Raw genomic sequence first — 13726 nt, 5'->3', positions numbered from 1 at the left:
TCCATCTTAAACACAGTGGAAGCTGGTACCTTAAATAAGGTACAGTTGTATTCTTACTTAACAACAGTGACATTGCTTATTTAACACTCATTTGTCTTGTCCACAAAACGTTGGTTAGTATTGGTTGAGGTGAGGATTCAGCTTTTAATGTTTTGCGAGATATTTAGAAACCACTCTCTGAAATATTTAAGAGCATACAATTCTAATTGAAAACTGAATTGAAAACTTGATGACAAATCGGTTTGAAAATGACCTAGATATCCAAAACAAAGTGATCCTAATGAAAGTCACAGCCTGTCGCATTTTATCACAATCGCCTTTTTTGGGGGGGATGTCTCAGCCAATTCAAGACCAATTTTGATCAAATAAACTGTGAATTCCCCTAAGAATGACATGTTCTTTCATATTTCATAAGAAGTTTCTCATTATCTCACAAACACAAACACAATAAAAGTTTGAAACCTGCAGTACCATCTAAACCAAAACTGTACCATCCCTCTAAGGCATATGTAAATGTTCTTCATGAAGCTGCTGACCCAATATCAGTGATGTTGTTCTCTCAAATAATTTTCCATACAGATTACTTTGCTCATCTACAATTGAAGAATTACTGTATTTTAATCTGTATACACAAAAGGCAGGGATTTCTATGTAAGCAGCATTTCAGTCATGTGACCATGATTTTTTTTTTTTTTTTTTTGCTTTGAGGGCCTCATAGCACGTACTGTTTAAAGTAGAATACCAATCTATGTCCTAGGAAACTTTAATGAATAAAGTAATATATAACAGCATGGTAAAATTTCATAAAAATCAGACATTATCTACGGCAATTATGGAATTCCAATGTTTCTGATGATTGCACAAATTAGTGATGTCATTACAGTTGCGTAATGCGGGTGACACGATGTGATGATGTCACAGCTTAACAAGTCTCTGATTGGCTAGCAGACACAGTTTCACTGAATTCTTTTCTCTTTTACATGAATTTTCAGAGAAAGTATATTCATCACGATTGAGCGACGAGCCAGCAAAGTTAAGGGGATCAAAGCTGCAGAATTATTGACAAAAATTATTTCTTTTGGATGATTTTATTGAAAAATCAATAGAAGCGTTGTGAGATACTGACATCAAGCCTTGTTGAATTTGCATACATTAATGTATATGACATAATTGTTTGCATAAGCAAACGAAACATCAAAACTTAAACAACCTTATTCTTGGTATGATTTTGATAAAATTTTGTTAAATCTCACTGTATTCACTAAAGGCAACTAGGACCTATGAGTGGAATTTTACTTTGATAACCTGACAGGCACAACCATGTTTTCTACCCCTTGGAATACAAAATTATATTTTACCACAATAAAACACTAATTCAAATGAAAATATACGATGATGATGAATCTTTGGTGGAATACATCACCAACAAATCAAAGAACTTGGAGATGCAGTACACTGATTATGAGTTGCCACTAACTTTCATCCTAGCTATACTATCAGTAACATTCTCTTCCTCATCTTCCTCGCCATCTTCATCTTCCTCATCGTAGTCATCGTCGTCGTCATCGTCATCATCTTCCTCTTCATCATCATCACCCTCCGAAAGATAGCCTGCAGAGAGTAAGTTTGGGAATGGAATACATCAACATACAAACATAAGCCCTACTGCAGGAGTGCAGATATGCTGAGAAACAGCATTTTTAATTAAAAATTATCTAAATTTCACTGACAAGGTAGAATGTTGTGACTCATTGAGCAACACAGCTGTACTCATGTTCGTTACAAGATAATGATGTTAACAGTTTGTTTGTTTTGTTTTGTTCTTTTCACCTGTGGCTGGGGTAACAAGATTCCTAGTTCCAGTTCACAAGAAATTATCCATACCAAAATCATATTCTATCGATCCAAACTACCGGTAATTACAAACACACTTTCAAATGGTTTCATGTCATTGCTTCTACAATCGCACTAGAAACCGCTCCCTTTGCATCTTGGGATATTTTCTATCATCTCAAACCAGGGGCTTTTAACAACTTTCTAATGAGATATTGCACTGACGTGATAAGCTCTACTACACACAAAACATTACTGTCAAGTTGACAGCCTTTTTCTGTGACAGGCAAAGATTACTTAACATTATAACACCCACCATTAATTGTATGTAGTCTAGCATGCCAGTGGCTGGATAATTCTGGCAAAAAATTTGATGTTTAAACATGTACACTAATGAGAGAGGTACAAAGCCGTGTCAGAAAAGATTCTACAGCAAATGGAAAACTACAAAAATGCATGTTAAAAAAGACACATTTTGTGCCGTTCAAAGTTTATACATTCATGTCAGCATGGTGATACAGTGTACTTTGAAAGACAAATCATGCAATGTAACTTAGGCACAAAAACAACAACAAAACAAATTGAGTTTTGGAATGAGGTTGTTGGTTGGGGAAGAGAAAGTCTGACTATGTCTACTAACCTCTATTGCCACCCCCTGCAGCCAATTTCGCCCAGAATGCATCGTAGCCTGAAGCCCCTCCACCTCCAGCATCATCGTCGTCATCCACGGCTCCGTTCGCCTGCTGTTGTCGGCCAAAGTCCACTCTACGGACTGGAGAAAAAAGGAGAACACCTTCAAAAACAACCCTCTGTGTTCCTTTTCACAACAGGCATATGCATAGTTTCACTGGTGTAACGTCTTACACAAGTGGATAATGTAGTTTTCACTTCAACCATGAAACTGAATAGTTTGTCATGATGGGATGTGTAACCTCCACTGAATGTTCATTTTTCTCAATCACTGCTACAAAAGATCATACTCAGTTAAATAAACATTTTAAAAAAAAGAAGAAAATAAGCTGTGTGGACTCAATGAAGTGACCAACCAAGCGCAAAAGAATAGACTGATCAAGTAATGCAAAAGTTTTGGAGTTCAGAAATGGTTTGTAGGTTACTGAAACACAGGAAAGATATAGTTTTCTTTGTCACTTTATGTGAAAATGGACATTGAGTGAAGTTTTGTATGAGGATCGGTTGGGGTCTTGTGAGACCATCTCATTATCACCTCATTTAATTAGAATATGGTGTAAGCCGAATATTTCATGAGGTTTTTATTTTCATGAATTTCGCGAGCCGTATGCTATCCGTGAATTTAAAAGCACACGAAAATATTAACCCTGATCCCAACATGAACGTGACATGCATGCATACATTTCTCTAATCAGTACAGGACTCCACAATCACAAATTTAACCACTCGCGAAATTCTCAGGAATTGTTGTGAAGTACTGATTCGTGAAAAAAAGACTCACTAAATATATGGCATGTACAGTATGTGATTTCAACTAGCATCATTTTGTAATGGAAACATGTGAACTTTCAGATTCCGTAGCATTTTTACCTTTATGCCTGATTTTGATGAAACCTGTATCATTCTGTTTAATATTACCCTATTCATAACAGCCAACTTGGAGAAGAGTATTTCTTCCAGTAGCCATCCACGGTGAATGCAACACAGGCTGCTAAATCTATCGAGACAGGACTTTCTCTTGTCCCTGTAGCATTGTGTGGAAGTCTAAAATATCATACTAAATTTTATAGAGTATAGGTTTTTCCTCACTCTGGTTATAATTTGTTTAAGATTTGTTTGATTTGTTTGGATCAAAGCACTTACTTGACATGGCAAGGTCTTTGGTGTCTCTGGTGTCAAAGCCACACTTGGGACAAGGTATTGGCTGATTCTTGGAATATTTCACGCCTTTTCTCCTCACATGGTCATCACAAAAACAGATCTGGAGAATCAAGCACATCAGGAAAGTACACTGGTATTAAAGGGATCGTATAGTTTTGGTTGAGACCTAATTTCAGGTTTCTAACATTTTTTGGTGAGATAATGAGAAACCTCCTATGAAATATGACAGAGCATTAATTCTATGAGGAATCCAATGTTTATTTGATGAAAATTGGTTTTGAAATGGCTGAGATATCCAAAAAAGAGCGATTCTCATAAAGTGTGGGACCCACACTTTATTATGATCGCTTTGTTTTACTTTATTGTTGGATGTATCAGTCATTCCAAACCCGATTTTCATCAAATAAACTTAGAATTCCTCTGAAAATGGTATGCTCTGTACTATATCAAAGCGTTTTCTTGGTATCTCGCAAAAAGTTTCAAGCCCAATTCTCATCTCCACCAATACTGTACCATCCCTTTAAATAGAAGTAATTCTTTGAACAAAATGTGGCAAGTATTCTTTTTTTTTCTTTCAACAATATCTTATCACGGCTTGATGAAATGTTTGTGTTTGATGAGTCTGAAAAGAACGCTATTTTTGGCAAACATCAATCTTCAATAAGGTAAAGAAATGATTTACAGTGCACTCCCGTTACAACGAACACGGTTATAACCAAATTTCGTTATAACGAAGTAAATCTTCTGGTCCCAAAATTATCACCATTAAAGTCTATGGTACAAAATTCGCTTACAACGAACACGGTTATAGCAAAATTTCCGTTATAACGAAGTCTTTTCCGAGCGCCACAGACAAAGAAAAACAAAAGAAATGCGCTCCATTATAACGAAATGCGAATTGCTTTCGAAAATACGTATCGGAACAAGCATTATATAGCGTCTCTGCATGGGTGAACGCTTCTCACCACTGTGTGTTCGCTCCTGTGTCACGCACAGTTTCTGAGGGAAACTTGCGTTTATTATCGTAATATACAGTTGCAATATCCCGTCACATTTCACATAGCTTTCCAGTGTATGATGAGTATTCAGCGAACAGAATATGATATATAAACATGGTTTCCTTGTTTTCGTTAAATATTGTATTTGTTTGGTTATAACGAAATTTCGTTATAATGAAAGAAAACTGCCGGTCCCGAGCATTTCGTTATAACGGGAGTGCACTGTACAAGTAATCAAACTTCTTTCCTACACCATACTCTCCTTTTTCCCCCTTACATGCAAAAACTAGATATATCGCTACGGCTACTGATATGCCTCCGCCATAATGCATGGTTCTCCTAATAGGTCTATAGTACAATGTCTTGACAATGTGTGATGACAGTTTCACACAATTGGCAAAATATTAAAATGACAGGTTTGACACAAATGTGCTGAATGTTCACTTTCCTAGAACTAGGTTCAATTGGATGAATGATTAAAATGTCAGAGTGCAGGTATTTGGGGAACTGATGATCTTTACTTGACTTTTGACCCTTTTATAAGTTTATGCATTGAGTAATTTTCAAGGTATTGAGAAAAAGTATAATTTCAGTATCAAATGGGAAAATAGCATTATCTAAACCTCGCCTTTGACCTTTGACCTCACAGTTCCAAAGAGAATCACTGTTAGGTTGAACATGCATAAATATGTAAGTTTCATGATGATACCTTGAGTTACTTTCGAGATATGGAGGAAAAAGTGCAATTTAGCACTTTCACTTGACCTTTTACCTTTTGACCTTTGACCTTTTGGCAAGAAACTTCCCCAAAAATATATATTGGGTAATACATGCCATACATCAAGTTAAAAAAAAAACCCTTCAGACATATTGCATTTTAAGGAAAGTAGTGATATTTTGAGGAGTTGACCTTGACCTTTGACCCCCTGACCTTTGACCCATGACCCAACTTCCCTAGATAATCACTGCCCATCGGTACAAGCATATATACTAAGTTCCATGAAGATACCTTGAACCATTTGCGAGATATGGAGAAAAACATGAAATTTCAATTTTTTTTTCACAAAATAACCTGTGACCTTTGACCTTTGACCCTGTGACCCTAAAATCCATACAAAGTATTATCCCCCAAGTATATACCCTCATACCAAGTTTGATGTAAAACCACCACACGGTTCTTGAGATATCAACAAAAACAAAACGGGACGGACGGACGGACGGATGGACGGACGGACGGACGGACGGACGGACGACCCGAAAACATAATGCCTCCGGCCACTTCGTTGCGGAGGCATAAAAAAAAAAAGAAAGAAAAGTACACACCTTTCTTTGGAATGTCATCAATCACATCGGTCTTCTGACATTTGTAAGTTTTCTGGTTGTTACACAGAATAATATCCACGATACATAGAAACCTATTCAGTTCTTTACAAAAGTACAAAAATGCCACAGAATTGATTCTGGACAGGAAATTGAAATCCACTTACCTTGCATTTTAGACATGTGTATTGTCCAAGTTTGTTACAAGATCCACCTGCATAAAGTCATAAAGATAAAGCCAACAAGTGATTTTCCATTACATGGAACACATTGCACAAGCCATCATTGTGGAGGTTTTCAGTGTAATAAGTTCCATATCAGCCTGACACACCCAATGAAGCTTATATTACATATTTGATCAGAAATCTGTGTGATACCCCTTGATGTTATGTCATTGACGAATTTTACCAGACATATATAAGAATTCAAATTCACAAAACACTTCACATGCTTTTTCATCGCACAACAACTTTTTCTCACTTTCATTTTTCTATTTTTTCTATTTCAATATTTATTGGTCAAAAAAGATAGCATTCACAGCAAAGAATAAAAAACCAAGTGAATTATAGAATGACATAATACAGGAAAAAAGATGTAGCATAACAAAATGAATACATTAAACATTATAAAATATATCAAATGTGGGGGTGCTGTAACATAGTGGATAAGACTCCCAACTCCCAATCAGAGGACCAGAGTCTGATTCCCGTCCAGTGCTTACGTCCTTGGACAAGATGTTTTTACCCACTAAGTCCCTCTCGACCCAGGTGTACAAATTGGTAACTGGCAATGCTGAGGTAATAATAATGACAGGGCCCTCTGGTAGAGCAGTGGCAACACTGAAGAGGCTGCCCATACTCTGGATAAATAAGACCTTGATATTATGTGACAAAAATCCCCTGTATTGACAGATAATTATACAGTTAATCTAAATTTTAACCTCCATTTCTGAAAATGGGTGAATAGGTTTCTAAACTGATTCTTTTGGACTCACATTTATAGTTTTCAGACTGGAGTTGCTGACAGCTGGCCTGGTGTTCAAACTGATCATCCTCACAGAGGAAGCCCTTGCAAAACGCACACTGGAACACACGACCACCTGATGGAATCGAAGCACATAAATACAGAATGATACAATTTCATTCCCCCTGTGTATCTATTCAAATGAGCCTTTGACCTTGTACAACTCCACATAATCATAGCACCTGTTACACCTCGAAACACACAACTTTGACACAAGCCACTTGAAATCTCGGCCAAGTTACACCGACCATTACACTGACCCATCCACTGCAACTTTGACAGAATAAACTTGTTACCTGCATCAGTCTACACTGACACACCAATTGTGACTCTATCACAAGACATTTACTTGTGTCAGGCCACAAGGACACAGCAATTGTGACTTTGGCAAAAGATACTTGTTATCTGTGCGTACGTTTGCTTACACTGACACAAAAACTGTAACTTTGACACAAGGCACTTGTTATCTGTGTCAGGCTACACCAACACATCAATTGTGATTTTAATGAAAGACACTGAGTCAGGCTATGTGAGAACACATCAATTGTGACTAGTCACCACGTCACCCAAATAATGTCACAGATACTTAAGCTGAGCAAATTTCAACCATTCATCTGATGGGAAATGAGAAAGTTGATATTTGTCCAAAAACCAAGAATTTATATATTAAAGGCATTACAGATGAAACAAAAACCCAGCTTTAGTGCTTCAAAATAGTTCTAAACTGTGAGTTAGGGACAGAAACGCCCAATGTAAAAATATTAATCAGTATAATCAATGTTCAAGTAAATTGTTAAATACACAAAATGTGCACAATAGTTATGATAAAGTTGTTTCTAGAATAAACCACCTATAGTTATGGTTGACTGAGAAAAACAGTGATATCTCCTCATATTTTAAGCTTTATTGCAAAACTTTTATATGGTAGGATGTTTTTGTGATACAACTGACCTTCACATAAGCATAAAGTGTGATAACTCAAACATCTTTTAAATCACTGCTCCCAACGGTAAACAGGACCTTTAATCTGATGGGAAACAAGAAATTTAATGTTTGTCCGAAAATCAAGAATTGATACAATGTATCTTAGCTGTTGAAGCTTGCTTGCACACAATTCATTACAAAATGTTCCAACATTTGCATCACGGTTGAAATATGTGACTTATTTCCCACAAATATGTGATATACTTCACACAAACATGAGGGAGTCAGTACTGTACAAGTGGAAATTTTCGCAGTGTTGAGATTTTCGCACATTTCACGCAACCAGAAACCAGCGCGAAAATAAAAGCACGCAAATATTTTAACTTGCTATCGATTCCACTAGTTCATGTCTTGATTCCACAGGTTTAAAAACACATGAAACTCATTTTACCTGGCGGAGTGTAAAAAATCACTCCTGCAAAAATATCAGCTTTTAACAGTAATTGCAGCTTACCGTGATCCCAAACGCCTCTGTCACACTCTAAGCACTCTGCATCTATGAGGGGGCATTCACACGCATGCACTGCTAAACACTTCTTTCCATGGCAGACGAAGGCCTCACAGAAATCACATATAGCACCCTGGTCATGAAAAAGAAGGACGAATGTGAGGAAGATCATAGAAGGACGACACATAAAAAGTCTTGGAACTACAAACTACAATTCAAATTTTAGTTGGTAGTGCAGTCAACCAGGCTGCCTCTGTTTCGTCACATGGTCACAATATTTCATCAGTTTATGCCCCACATTACATCAGCACGAAGCTCGTTGATCATAAGCTTGGACCTTGTAATTGACTTTTGATACCTTTGCAGGCAGCCATTCTCATGTTTGTATCTTTGTTACCACATTCCATTCTCTTTGCCCTTTCCTAGCTGAATCATAGCTGGAAAACCAGAAATGAAAACAGACGAATGAATAATCTGCAAACATACTGTCAGTGGGACTGTTGGTACATACCTATATGGAGGAATGGAACAATTGAGGAAAAAAAATACAGTCCTACACACTTCACAACACATGACTTTTTGATTCACATGTCTACAAAATGCAGATTTTCATTGAGGCATGCAAAACCACACAAACTGTCATAAACTGACGTTTGTTTTCTTTGTAACCCCAGTAAGAGATGCAGCACAGTCCTGATATAATATCCCTATGAAATGCACTTGTAAATAGTCGTCACAAGATAAGTTCCCGGTGAAGTCTCCACATTGCCCTTCTCATTATGCTTGCGACATCTTCATACAACTTAGCACTATTAAGCCTGTCAGCAATAGGTTCCTATTGTATTGTGAATTAAGTGTTCTTTTCAGCTTCTCACCACCATACCGAGACCTGTTGTGAAACGACCCGGGTGTTTGATGACACAGTCTCCTGTTTTCATCATGCACTTCATCTTTCCTGGAAAAAAAAAATAAAGTGACAGTGAGGGATTTGTATAAAACTTAGCACTTAAAGCTTATGACTAACAAGTATTCAAGTCATGATTTAACATTATAAATTCTACAAAAAAATGAGTCTGTTTTCAGCCTTAACAAAGTATGAAGTGAGAGAAAAAATAGATCAAAAGCATAGAAACAATAACATATTGTCTGTTGAGAATAGGGAGCTTTAGATTTTAGACGCGCGGACGTTCAAAGGAAAAAAACATGTTCTGAGCGTGCGCAGTAGCGCGCGTCAAGTCAATCTATTTTTAGCTTGCGTTGCCTGAGTTTTTCACTACACGTACTGGGCTATTTTCACATCCGCACAGTTTGCAACGTAGAGAGCTTCTTCATGCACTGATCATATGGGGGCGCGATTTTATTTTTTATATGTTGCGTCCCAGCGTAATCTAAAGCTACTTTTCCACACGACGCAGGGAGAGGAGAACGTCCAGCGCACTCGTCGTCTCAAACGTCTGCGCGTCAAAATCTAAAGCTCCCTAATGAGAAGGGCGTTAAGTTGTCTTGAACACTATGGGTTTACTGACAACTTAACGCCCTTATCATTCTCAGCCGCCGATATGACAAGAGATAAGGAAGGTGAAAAAACCTATTTAGAAATTTATATTCACTGTCAAAAAGAAAAACATCCACAAGTATCTCAAGAGCCGTGTTTGTAATGTGACCATAACCTTACATTACATGAAGTCAATTCTTCCATATTGTATTCTAATGATCACAGTATATCTTTATTTCTAAATATAAATGATATGCACAGTGCAGATGATATCGATGTTACAACACTGATTGTTACTATTCTATAACTGATCCTGTTCAAACACTGATTTCACAAACTAAGTTACTGATGTTGAAACATTCAAACTTTTGAAGATATGAAAGGTTAACAAACAACCCATAAGAATTAGAATCTTACCACAATGGGCACAGACTGGTAACTTTTGAACAGTTGAACAAAAGTAACAGAAGGCACGGTTCTTTTGTTTCCTGCATTCAAAGACAAACATATAAATATCAACTTTGATTGGGTAAGAAGCCTGCAAGTGAATAAGAACTTGACACATGCTTCCTATTGTGATGAATGTGTGTGATCTCTCGAGCAAATTTGTTTATTTGTTTGTTTTTACTTTACATCTGACAAGATGGCTGCCTAGCAAATATTCAGCTGTACTAGCTGGTCTTCCATGGGGTGCAGTAGTGAGTGCTCGAAGAAGACCACTTCACCGAGTGATGCATTAGGCTCTTTGCAATGAATGAAGCGGGATCTTCTACACACATGGGTTGTGACTCTCACACATGGCAAACTCTGATGAAATGTTGTTGTCTTTTTCACCCATTTACTGTGTGAAGTGATGTATCTACTGTACGATGTAAAGAGACCACCCCAACTTCATAACACTGTCACCTACAATTCATTGAGATAACCTGCAGGTTTGCAAGGTAGTTACCAGTCACATTACCAAAAAAAAAAAAACATACATCACATGAGGGTGGTATATCATGCAATGTCACAAATAAGTTAAGAAATCCTGCTCCACAGTATGCAATATAAAAGCATAAATAGAGAAATATGCCTACCTTTTGCACTTGTCACACTCCTATAGGAACAGATAAAGACAGAAAACAAGTTTTAATGTAATCTGCTATGAGAAAAAAAAAAATTGTTTATATTTAGATGCATCTACCGCACAGTAAAAATACCTACATCTTATTGTATAGTTTATTGATGCAAACATATAACTTATCATAAAGTGCAATTTATTTCACCCGCTTTATGGAGAGGGGTCAGGGGACCAGCTTTCCTCCAGTTTTTATGGGGCTCTTGCTTTTAAGTTGTAGCTAGTATTGACCTGTGCAAATCACTCCACACAAAAGTAAATGTGTGGACATTACACTTTACAATGCACAGTTACCGTACCAATTGATATCCATCCCAAAGGGTACACATGTGCTTGTGGTGCTATCATTTGGATCATTTGCATCATTGGAACAAATTTTCATTAGTTTGTTCTGCAAAATTCTAAATTGATAAGAGTTCACAAAACAAGCTCAAGTCACAATGTTTATGACCCTGCAATGCCAAGAAAAAGACAGCACTGCTAACTTAAACATTTTGACAACATATGAACAAACAATAAATGCAATGTAACACTCATAAATATTAAGTACTAGTCAGTAACCCATCCAATCACGTCTACAAAAACAACATTTAAGGGAGGTGGAGAATCTACACACAAACTCTCAATTCTTGTTGTACACGCTGACACAATGATTATTCTCTTCTTCATTCAATAACAATAATAAGAAGGGGCATAAAATCTTGTAGACGACAACAATCAAAGGACCAACTGTTTTCTGATCTATCATTCCTGCAAGACATTTGAACACTCCTGACGAGAACCGATACTTACCATGGTATAATTGCATGGCCACTCCACCACACTCCGTGCCTCTGTTCCTGACCTGATATTCTTCTGCCTTGCTCGTTGCTTTTCTGCCTTCTTCCTGGCACCTGTTTTCTTCTTAGGCATCTTGAGATGTTATTGTTACAGTACCTTTGGGAAAAACATCAACAAACAAAACCTAAAAATACATACAAAAAATAGTATTAATGATAACATACTACTACATACTCGAGTTGTACGGTTTGTCTTTGTCATTTATTGTCACTTTATCATGATTGCAATTTTTCTAACATGAAAATAAATTCTTAGCATTCTGATTTTTCAGCTGGTGTATAAAGTATAAGTAAATAATGTACTGATGGTACATTGTATTATATGTTTCCATAGGACCCCTGTGTGGTATATGTTGCCCGGCAACAATCGACAAACATGCCGACACACACAAAACACACACACATCATATCAGAACTCCATGTTGGTTGTCAATCATGATAGGCTCAAGACTAAGAAGTGTAAGGACAATAAGCTTCTCTGAAGTTACTACAAGAGGAACAATGGCTAGGATATTGCTTCTGTAAAGAACCAGGTGATGGGACACTCAAGATTCAAAGTGATGGCTGCAACGAGTGATTTTGCACAGTCGTTGTGTATGTAGGCATTGCTCCGGGCGAAGCAGTAAGTATTAGAGGATTTACATATTTCTTTCATTTTGCAAGCAAAACAATCATGGACAAGGGATTCATTGAATAGAGAAGGGCGCTCACTTAAATTACTGGCCCTATCATCTGATCATACTCTCTCTCTCTCTCTCTCTCTCTCATTTCGAACAGTTCACGTGATAAAACCTTGTGAAAAAACGACTTCTTCTAAAATATCATCTGAGATAAATCAAAATGTGAATTTCTTCGCATTTTTAGTTACATCTTGCATGAGTTTGACTTTATGTCACGTTTTTTGCGATTTCGGTCCATACGACCTTCTGTGTGAGGCCACCACTACACCAGGCCGAGGCTAATCTATGAAGTCTTGCGCGTATTGAATGTCATTACTAGGTCTACTAATACTACATTAGTGCGCCTTCCTGCAAAAATGTGCATGTCCGGTAATACCACAGATTCTATCTGTAACAACGTAGACATATATATAGACTCTATAAAGGTAGAGCTAGAGTCGAGATTCTACGTAAATATCAATGGCAATGCCTCCTAATATATAATCCTACGTTGCCCGGCACCAACTGACATAGATATTAACGACTGGGACTGAGTCCAAGCTCTAATCTACATTCATCACATTCACAAACGAAAATAGGTTTTGACAAAACATTATCAGTAATATATGTTATTTTTCCAAATTCATACACACGCAGAAACTTCTGGCCTCTGTGGCATGTAATGAATGGACAAATATATATCAGTCAAATTCAGAAAGGATATTAATAAAGTGGCTACCTTGAACAACCCGATGGTGCAGCAAAGTTTCCGAATGACCAAACGTGTTAAAACCATAGAATTGCTATCACAACTGTTAACCATAGAGGTGAATCTCGTACTACCGCTGCTGTACTGCAGCACGAGCGCAGCAGCTTGATAACATAGATCGCGCATACTATGTGGTGGTCGGCTTCAAAATTATGAGACACGTGTGCTTCCATGCATCAAAAACGACTCTAGCTGTCAGTCGCAACCGATCGTAGATGGCGCCTATGAAGCATTCACCAGTTCACCAGATGAGATCGAGAGCTAGCGGGTTACCCGCTCTGGCATTCACCTACTAGTACTAATAATACTATCAGTTGTAAGCATATCAGCAGGGAGGTGGTTCTTCCACCTCCCTGATATCAGTATCAGCATGACGTGTTTCTTGTC

The 13726-nt window shown here is 37.4% G+C and overlaps 1 protein-coding gene across 1 annotated transcript; it reads right to left on the bottom strand.

Moving 5' to 3' along the window:
- Positions 1–1459: 1459 nt before the first annotated feature.
- Positions 1460–13344, bottom strand: LOC139721572 (zinc finger protein 330 homolog). Its single transcript, XM_071632904.1, has 11 exons — positions 13310–13344; positions 11865–12008; positions 11032–11051; positions 10370–10440; positions 9333–9412; positions 8464–8590; positions 6997–7101; positions 6170–6216; positions 3667–3784; positions 2474–2605; positions 1460–1611 (listed from the first exon to the last, which is right to left on the bottom strand). Exons 2-11 carry the CDS (start codon positions 11982–11984, stop codon positions 1460–1462), a joined length of 972 nt encoding a protein of 323 aa, XP_071489005.1. The 5' UTR covers positions 11985–12008; positions 13310–13344.
- Between the last annotated feature and the right edge of the window lie 382 nt (positions 13345–13726).

Source organism: Diadema antillarum, unplaced genomic scaffold, assembly GCF_040938485.1.
Source record: "Diadema antillarum isolate AM-2024a unplaced genomic scaffold, OU_Dant_1.0 scf00000146, whole genome shotgun sequence".
NCBI lineage: Eukaryota > Metazoa > Echinodermata > Echinoidea > Diadematoida > Diadematidae > Diadema > Diadema antillarum.
This window is presented reverse-complemented; position numbering and strand designations above follow the sequence as displayed.

Coding starts and splice junctions, on each gene's coding strand:
- LOC139721572 (XM_071632904.1), bottom strand. CDS start 11,984: ATGCCTAAGAAGAAAACAGGTGCCAGGAAGAAGGCAGAAAAGCAACGA. Junction 10,441..11,031: donor GAGTGTGACAAGTGCAAAAG/GTAGGCATATTT, acceptor CTTTGAATGCAG/GAAACAAAAGAACCGTGCCT. Junction 9,413..10,369: donor ACCAGTCTGTGCCCATTGTG/GTAAGATTCTAA, acceptor TTTTTTTTCCAG/GAAAGATGAAGTGCATGATG.